At 36.0% G+C, this 9,353-nt stretch overlaps 1 protein-coding gene across 7 annotated transcripts; it reads right to left on the reverse strand.

Moving 5' to 3' along the window:
* Positions 1 to 430: 430 nt before the first annotated feature.
* elavl1b (ELAV like RNA binding protein 1b) lies at positions 431 to 6,136 on the reverse strand. 7 transcript variants are annotated; one of them, XM_067388488.1, is made up of 8 exons: positions 6,010 to 6,136; positions 5,415 to 5,480; positions 4,623 to 4,685; positions 4,309 to 4,486; positions 3,013 to 3,116; positions 2,066 to 2,219; positions 1,752 to 1,977; positions 431 to 1,600 (listed from the first exon to the last, which is right to left on the reverse strand). In XM_067388488.1, the coding sequence occupies exons 2-8, from the start codon at positions 5,448 to 5,450 to the stop codon at positions 1,276 to 1,278; spliced, it is 1,086 nt and encodes a 361-aa protein (XP_067244589.1). In that variant the 5' UTR covers positions 5,451 to 5,480; positions 6,010 to 6,136; the 3' UTR covers positions 431 to 1,275. The 7 variants fall into 7 exon arrangements, with proteins under 7 accessions (XP_067244589.1, XP_067244588.1, XP_067244587.1 ...); XM_067388487.1 differs by having other exon boundaries at positions 4,309 to 4,489; XM_067388486.1 differs by having other exon boundaries at positions 4,623 to 4,712.
* Between the last annotated feature and the right edge of the window lie 3,217 nt (positions 6,137 to 9,353).

Genomic DNA, 9,353 nt, shown 5'->3' on the forward strand with positions numbered 1-9,353 from the left:
GACAAAACAATGGTATTTATTCAAATGACATACATGGATCAACATGCTACAGGACTTTAAGTCACATCATCAATAAAGACCCAAAGCATGACATGTAGAATTACTGTTGTCAAACATAGTCATAAATCAACATGCACACAAATATAGTGCTGGTCTGCAACGGGATGTGTACTAGTACTGATATCTAAAGAACAATTAAATAAAATTCACCTTTGTGTGGCCTTTACATGACAAGGTCTCAAAGCAGATCCAAATTTCACATTAAAATGTACAAAGCTGCATTTAGAGATTGACTAAGTACAGAGTAAAACACTACACTAAAATGGATTCATTTTAATTCTGCAAGCAAATGTGTAAGTGAACATTGATCTAACCAAAATCTATATTAGCCTGCAGCCATGTGCCTAACAACTCCGCTCCTAGCAGTCTCAATCCATTCATCCAGAAACTTCCCAGACCTTACAGAGTGGGGAGTGAATATAATGGTTTATTAAAAAAAATAAAATAAAATAAAAAACACGCGCAAAACCAAATTTTTAAAATGCTCCTGAACCACCTTCCAATCCAAATATAAAAAAAACACGAGTAATGTAATGTGCTGTTAAATGCAAAAAATTGTATATGAAACCAAATAACTTGCAATTAAAAAACAAAACAAAACGAAAAAAAAAAAAAAAACAACAACTTGACATTGCAGATGACAATACTTGCTTGTTTGAATTTTTAACTTCCAAACAGGAAAACAAACACTTAAAGGCATATGCTTTTCACTCCAAGTTCTTTGGTCCTTCCCATGTTCTTTTACCTTACAGATGGGTGAGCTGAAGCACTGACGATGTGGCCTAGTTACTATTTACAAAGGTCTAGACGAGGTGAGGATGTATAGTTCATACTGACAAAAAAAAAATAAAATAAAAAATAAAAGCTTTCACATTATAATATAAAGAAAATAGGACCAACAAGTCCATTGCGATTCAGCGAAAGGGGGTTAGAAGAGCAACAATGCCATGACATCTTTAAGGCATCCCAAAAGAGTGCAAACAAAAAAAGGATCCTCAAATGTGTGTCCAGGGTTTCACAAATGACAGTCATCAGGGACAAATCACTTTTGCAAATTTCTAGCTTTTGCTTAACCCCATAGTAAAACACTAGCACAAATGTATTTCACCCCAAACATGGATGTATGAGTATGCTTATGTAGAGTCAACAATAACTGAAACCTTTAGAAGAAACCTCAATTAACTTTCAAATTCTCATGAAAAAAATAATGTCCCTTTACTTGTGAGACTTGCTGGATTTGAATGACACTTGTAGAACTTTGTCTCCCAAGCGGTATCCATTCAGGCTGGCAATGGCCATTGCTGCCTCCTCGTAATTTGTCATGGTAACAAAACCAAACCCTTTGCATTTGTTGGTGTTAAAGTCACGGATGACCTTGACATTGGTAACAGCGCCGAACGGACCAAACATTTGCCACAGGATGCCTTCGTCTGCATCTTGACCCAAATTATAGATGAAGATACACCATCCAGAGGAAGAACTTCCTGCCACATTCATACCAGAGACACCGCTCATATGGTCAACATTCATGGGTGAAAACCTGTGAAAGCAAGAGATTAATCAGGAGAGCAACTAAGAGAGATAAAGGCTTTTCTCACAAACAGCCAAGTATCAAGAACATCCAATGCAAAAATGACAATACACAGAATGAAGGACAATATTTTAATATTTCCTAAATCCCACTTTCTCACCTGAAGCGCTGTGCCTGGTGGTGAACAGGCCCTCCAAACCGACGGGACTGAGTGTTGTAGAGCTGAGAGAGCAGCTGGGAATTCTTGGTCTGGTTTGGATTGGCAGCAAACTTCACTGTGATTGGTTCAGAGGCACCAACTGGTTTGGATCCATTAAGATCTTTGATGGCTTCCTCCGCTTCAGATCTTTTATCAAAACGAATGAATGCAACTCCACGTGACAGACCTAACACAGGTAAGAAACCCCCAAAAAAGCTGAGACCCAGACTACATTCAAAATGATAAATTGCAAAAAGCAGGTTAAAAATCATTACCTGAGGCCTGATCGACCAGTACGCGCGAGTTTATTATACGACCATACTGGGTAAACATGTCCTCTACATCCTTCTGTGTCATGGTCTTGGGTAAACCGCTGATGTAAAGGTTGGCATCTTTGATGCTGTCAGAGCTTGGCCGGGCATATGAGACCTGATTTAAATGGGAGAAAAAAAAATAGATAAAAAAAAAAAAATCAAAAGACCCCTTCATGGATGAATTATAAAAACAATTTATAAATAAGCCATCATATTTGCCCACATTACTGATGGAACAATGTAGTTCGTTCGTGCAGCCAAAGTGGAACCTCACATTTTTACAAATGAAGAAAAAAAAAAAAAAAAAAAACACTACAATAAAATTCTGTAGTTCATAGGTATAAAACATTTTTGTAGTCTATTCCAACAACAAAAAAAAGAAAAAAAAAAGACAACTTTCAATTTGAATTAAACTACAATGTTCAAACCAAATTAAATGTAACTCTAGGAATTCAATGCAGGGCTTCTGTTCGGCACAATCTCATACTCAAGAAAATGACTACTAACATTTTACCCCTCCATTTCTACATACATCCTCACAAGAAAAGTGAATATAGCAGATTGATCTTAATTGAACTTTAAAATAAAAAAGGGTCACTGACTTCAGTATAATTCTGTACCGAAATTAAACCATGCTTAGACAGCCAATCATACAGATTACAAAGGGCCAAAGTCTAGAGACTTCAAATGTCAAGAAAAAGAAACTGAAAGCAAAGAAATGAGGAGAGAGGGAAAAAAAAAAAGAAAAAGAAAAAAGGGGAACAATAGTAGAAACTCATGAAAAAAAAAAATTCATTCCTTACAGAAAGCAGGCAGGACTGGAACGTTGTCCTTTACTGCTTTGAGTCTAGTTTAACATGGCATCTATAATTTAACACATGATACAAAAACACCTCTTAGCACGTTACCTTGATAGTTTTAGACTGTAGTCTCAGGCCATTGAGTGTATTGATTGCCCTTTCTGCATCACTAGGGTTAACATAGTTAACAAATCCGTACCCTAAACTGTGGCCTAGAGAAAACAAAAGGGGAAAAAAAACAAAATAAAAATAACAAACGTTCGTCCACATCCTGCAGACTATTCTTTCTGGACAAAAAGAAACATAATAATCTAATCTCGTGAATAACAATTGTGAAAGGAAAAAATAAAAAATAAAATAAAATACACGTTCATCAAATACCATTAAAAGTTTGACATCAGACAAGGAAACAGTTAGGATACAGAAATAAAAGCCAAACATCAAAAACAATCTTCATAGAATAGTTTCTAAGAATAAAAAAAATACCTTCCTTCACCTCCTTAAAAAAAATAAAAAAATAAACATTAGTAGGCATTTAAGCATTTTCAAGTAAATAAAATACAGAATGTACATTCAAAACGTCAACTATACATCACATTTCTAAAAATACAAAAATCCACAGATGGTGAGATGCTTTGGGCAGGAAAAAAAAAAAAAAAGCTAATGGCAAAGATGCATGAAGATGGCACCAGACTGACAGCATTTGGCTACTCCAGGATCTCCACACTTCAACTGGAAATTGATAATTGTCCTCAAACAATAGGGGGGAAAAAAGTGACAACCAAAAAAAACAAAAACAAAACAAGCAAAAATAAATAAATAAACTTTTACACTGCACGCAAAACAGGATGCCCACACCATTAAAAATACTGAGAAGTGTCTAAAATGTCATGAGTTGAGCTTTTTGCAATCTCCACACAAAAAAAAAAAAAAAAAAACGCTTTACAAAACAAATGTGCAAGTCTAATCAAAAGCTCAATAAAATGTAATCAGGCCAGTACCATCTTTACTCCATTTGAAATAAAGGAAGAAATAAAATAAAATTTGTGAGCAAAATGTTCATTACAGAATAAAACATACCACAGTGGACAGTGAAATTCTGCCACAAACCCTGACCCAAGCTTCAATAAACTGCTCAAAAAGTAAAACATGGATGTTTTAATATCAAAAGAAAAATCGAATAATTCTTAAATGAAAAACATCCCCTATATAACTAAAAAAAAATCAATCCTCAAAAAAAGAAAAGAAAAAGTGACTGGGGAAAAAAAACAAAAACAAAGTGCTAGTAATAAACAACTACATATGAAAAAAATAACTAAATATAAAACCTGCCTTTGTCTTCATATATAGTTATTACAGAAGAGAATTCCACAAACGTAGTGTGTTGAGCTCGGTGAGACATACCTGCCATCTTGTCTCTTATGAGTTTGGCCGACTCAACCTCGCCAATGCTGCTGAAGAGACTCCGGAGCTCCTCTTGACTCATGTTCTGGGGCAGGTAGTTGACAATCAGGTTGGTTTTGGCATCACTAGGCTCATCACCCATGTGGTCCTCGTAACCGTTCGGCATATCGTATACTTCCTGCTTCACAGAACATGCAATGTTTCCAAATCAAATTTACACTGGCACACTTAAACCAAAACAAAAATGAAGTGCAAGTAAAATGATCAATGATATCCAGCATTAGTCTACAGACAAAATTAATGGCCAATTTTACCTTTACTGAGCTGGCACCCTTGTGTGAGTCTCTGTCATTACCCTGGTTCTGAACCTCACAAACCTGCAGCAACAAGATACAAATATGGACCTAATAACACTATGCAATTTAATGCTATTTGGACTTTTGGTTAGATGCTGCTAACTGCAATTCATGGGATTTATACTTGTACGTAAAATATCAATAATTTTGATCTTATAACAGGACCCAAGAAAGTTGATGCACAAATGATTTTACCTAAAGATTTTCATTCAAGAAATTTAAATTAATGTTTCGGTAATTGTTATGCTGTTCAGGGGATTGTATTAGCAAATTATAAATTAAACTAGTCAAGTTCTTTAGCAACAAGCTGCCTCTTGTCATTTCTGCCAAACAAATGTTACATATTGCTACTCTGGCATAATTTTTGGTCATGATGAAGTGCATTCATAGTTATACAGCTTACATGTTTACCTGTGGTAGCTTATCCATGTTGCGTAATTACTCTGTTAAAACGCATCAGAGATGCTCCAATTAAACATCACAGTTTCGGTCACGTTGTCGGCCCTCCAAACCATCAATTCATTTTTTTAGGCCGAATATTTTAAGTTTCTGTGTATAAATACTTAATTCACCAATAAAATTATTCCCAACTATCGATCAAATAAATAATTAACACAACCACTGCTCAATGGTTAACATAAATATATCGATAATATTTCGATAGTAACGTACATAGATTTTGAAATGTTATACGGAAACTCGCATTTAATTGAAGAAAATGTAAAAGTAGATTATAAATAAAATACTCACTTTTAAATACCTTATGTGTCCTCTTCTGACGGCCATGTAGACACTTTACAGCTTCAAGATTTTATTCTAAAAGAGAAATTGTAAGACGCCGCTCTATTAGAGCACCAGGACTAACATTACTTTATTACAAACCGCACATCAATCTATTCAGACCATTACAAATTTTCCACCATGTTTGTACTGGCTTGAGAATAAAAATCACTCAAGTCCATTATTTACACTGAAATACATTTTTATTCGTATACTTCGTTCCGACAAACACAACAATGAAGAGGAGCTAATTTCCACGTATGCTAGGCTAAGCTGCAAACTAAAATAAGCTGCACAGCACCGATCGTTACAAATAAATACCTAAATAACATTCCAATAGTGTCATTATCCAGACATATATTTATTATTTTATCATCTGAATTCGTTTTGCCAGTTATAATGTTACTTTTATCGCTTCAGGCCGCTCTTTTGAGGCCTGCTACCATTCAAAGCTACCAGTGAACGTTCATGTGCGTTTGTGAGAGCGTGCTGTCCGCATATTCAAAGAAAATAATTCTCACAAATTATAACAAGAATGGCATCATTTTCAGCACAAAAACATTACCTTGGTTTCCTTCGTCCTCGACCGTCGTCAAAAAACGAGTCAAAAAAAGTTTAGGTAACAAAGCGAAGATCTGCTGTACCTACTTCGCACACGCCGATCAAGACTGGGCTGCGCTCGGATGTGTCGCATTCAAGCGGAAGTGAAGCCACGCCTCCTCCTCCTCCTCCTCCTCCTCCCAAGTATAGTGCTGCGTCCCAATTCGCCTACTTATACTACGTCCTAAAAGTATGTACTGTTTTTGTAAAGAAAAAGTACATACTTTTGAGTGTGTAGTAGAAGAGTATGCAAGTTTTGGGACATAGGCCTACTACCTCGTCATAACTGCGTCTTTAACGGACGTTCTGTTGCTTAGTTACTCAACCTGTAACTGTTTAAACTACCGTGTCAATCACCATGTCACAGTTAAAATCCTCCACATTTAAATTAAATTTATTTTCCTACCGTTTCGGAGAGAAATGTAGTCGCACGTTGATCTGCCAGTCATGGGTCTTTCATGCAGAGAACTCTCCTCATCTTTGCATAATGATGCATTTAAAAGTTAATGACCAAACACATCGTTATAAAAGTTCACAATGCTGTTGCAAATGAAATATAATGTGGATAACATTTAATAAATATCTTTTTGTCAGGTTAGACACTGCTTATTAATCATTCAAGCCACTTTATCTTAACCGTCGTACCTCGCACATCCGTCATGTTTGTAGTTTTTAAACACTTTTTATTCGTATTTGTAGTTCTAATCGAATCCTCGTCCACAGCGCAATGTGTTATGGGCAATATTAGCCGTTAGAAGTGTGCACGGATCTGCACTTCGAATTCTAACCGGAAAAAGTACACCATCCGGGTATCTTTGGAATACTCATTTCAACATACTACGATTTGGGACATACTAATTCTTTTTTCGAATACTATTTAGGATGCATAGTATGCGAATTGGGACGCAGCATAGGTCTCTGCGGAACAAAAGAGGGGCGTCTCCCAATTTTGGGGTGTTTTCTAACTGAGAGAGGTGTTTATAACGATCCAACCAAAAAAGTACGGAAGCCGGGATATGCGTTTTTTTAAAGTACGAAAGGCCATTCATTATTATTTTATTAATTTATTGTTTTCTTATGATTACAACTACTTTTTTAATGTTTAGATCCCGAGAAACAATTATGTCGAGATAATGAAAAATAAATAAAATATTGCTGCATGCCGTAACAGGGAAACTATACGTTTTTCCCGAGTGCCTGCATAGATATATTTTACTATAATGCATTCATTTATTTTGAAGAGTATGCACTATTTTTACAGGACCTGTAGCTTATAGCTCGAGAGGGCGAAATATATGATTTATGCAAGTTATATTAGCCTACTCCGTATTTTTTACTGCTAGTTATTTATTTATTTTATACGGTGGCCGAGAGAGCTCAACGCGCTGCAAATGAGAAAACATCTTCATCAGTTTGACAACACATGCGCTGCAAACTCCACAACACTTACAAATAGTGAAACGCGCTGCAAATAAAGAAAACATCTTCATCAGTTTGACAACACATACCCAGCTAACACACGACGTAACAGTTACGTAATGTATTCGTACTTTTTGGTAATGTCATGACTTACTAACTGACAACGTAACTACGACGTCGCATGCCAGTAATTTCATTACCTTCAGATTACCATCTCACAACGTCGTCAGTACGTTCTCCTAACGTTATAAGATTACCAAGAACGTTCCAGATACGTCCTCTATTCGTAATATATTGGTAATTCCATGACTTACTAGTAACGTAACTACAACGTTGTATGCCCGTAATAATATTACCATCAAATTACCATATCACAACGTCGTCAGTACGTTCTCTAAACGTTACAAGATTACCAAGGACGTTCCAGATACGTCCTCTATTCGTAATATAATGGTCATTCCATGACTTACTGGCAACGTAGCAGCAACGTCATGTGCTCGTAATTTCATTACCATCATTTACACATTCTTTATATGTTATTATTACCAGAATTTGCAATATAAAACGTGTAATTAAATGTCAGACACAAGACTGAAATGTCCCCTTAAGAAAAAAAAGGTTTCTTTTCACCAAATCAGAGTATGGATGACTGTTTTTTATATATAGTGACGTGACATACAGCGCGCGCCTCCACAAATGTAGTGCGCGCGTGCCCACAGTATGTTGATAAGAGTGTAAAGTTAATTTTTCTGAGAGAAGAATTTATTTTTCCGAGGTGACAACGAATAAATGGCTTTTATAAAAATGTATAAAGTTAACTTTGGAAAGACGCAAAACCTTTTTTTATTGTTATGTTTACGTTAGTGCAGGTGGCCGTTAGAGTTGCCATGGCAACCGGGAAAACATTCAAGCTGCTGGAGAGGACAGCGTCGACGTTTCTCCGTGTTTCTCGTCAGTTTTATAGCAATAAAGTTCAACAACTGCGTCAGATTGGTTAAGTAACATTACCCACAGTCTACTTTAAGTACTTTTGTTAATATTTTTACCTTTGTGATTTCCTTGATCGTCTGAAATATATGTTATGCAAAATGTTACATTAGCATAGCATATGTTTTTAATGATACTGAGAGCAAAACGTCTTGAATGCTTTTATTTTATGTTTCGCTGTAGGCTATATGTTTTTATTTATAGTTTGAGTGTATTTCATTATTTTTATTTGGAGTTTTGTTCATGTTCTGTGTGTTTTTCAAAATAAATGAATTGAATTAATTTCGAGTCTGCATTCATCGTTCACAGCTGTTGGAATAGCCTTTACATTAGTTTGGGCAAATGAGGACATAAATTAGGTTAAACTACTGCATGTCCGCCCATAGAAAAATAAATAAAAATAAGAATTACCAACTGATGACCAACACACAACTATTGATACACAACGTTGCCACGACGTCGCAGTTACTAACTGGCAACGTCACAAAGTTACGTTGTGGCGACGTATAGGCACCTTTCACTTTTCCGGTTGCCACGACGTAACTAGTTACGTCGCCAAGACGAAAGTTTGGTCACCAAATTACGTTGCAGTTACGTAACAGTCACGTATTTTGGTTAGCTGGGTATGCGCTGCAAACTCCACAACACTTACAAAAAGAAAAACGCGCTGCAAATAAAGAAAACATCTTCATCAGTTTGACAACACATATGCGCTGCAAACTCCACAACACTTACAAATGGTGAAACGCGCTGCAAATAAAGAAAACATCTTCATCAGTTTGACAACACATGCGCTGCAAACTCCACAACACTTACAAAAAGAAAAACGCGCTGCAAATAAAGAAAACATCTTCATCAGTTTGACAACACATATGCGCTGCAAACTCCACAACACTTACAAAA

This window comes from Chanodichthys erythropterus, chromosome 6, assembly GCF_024489055.1.
Source record: "Chanodichthys erythropterus isolate Z2021 chromosome 6, ASM2448905v1, whole genome shotgun sequence".
Taxonomy (NCBI): Eukaryota; Metazoa; Chordata; class Actinopteri; order Cypriniformes; family Xenocyprididae; genus Chanodichthys; species Chanodichthys erythropterus.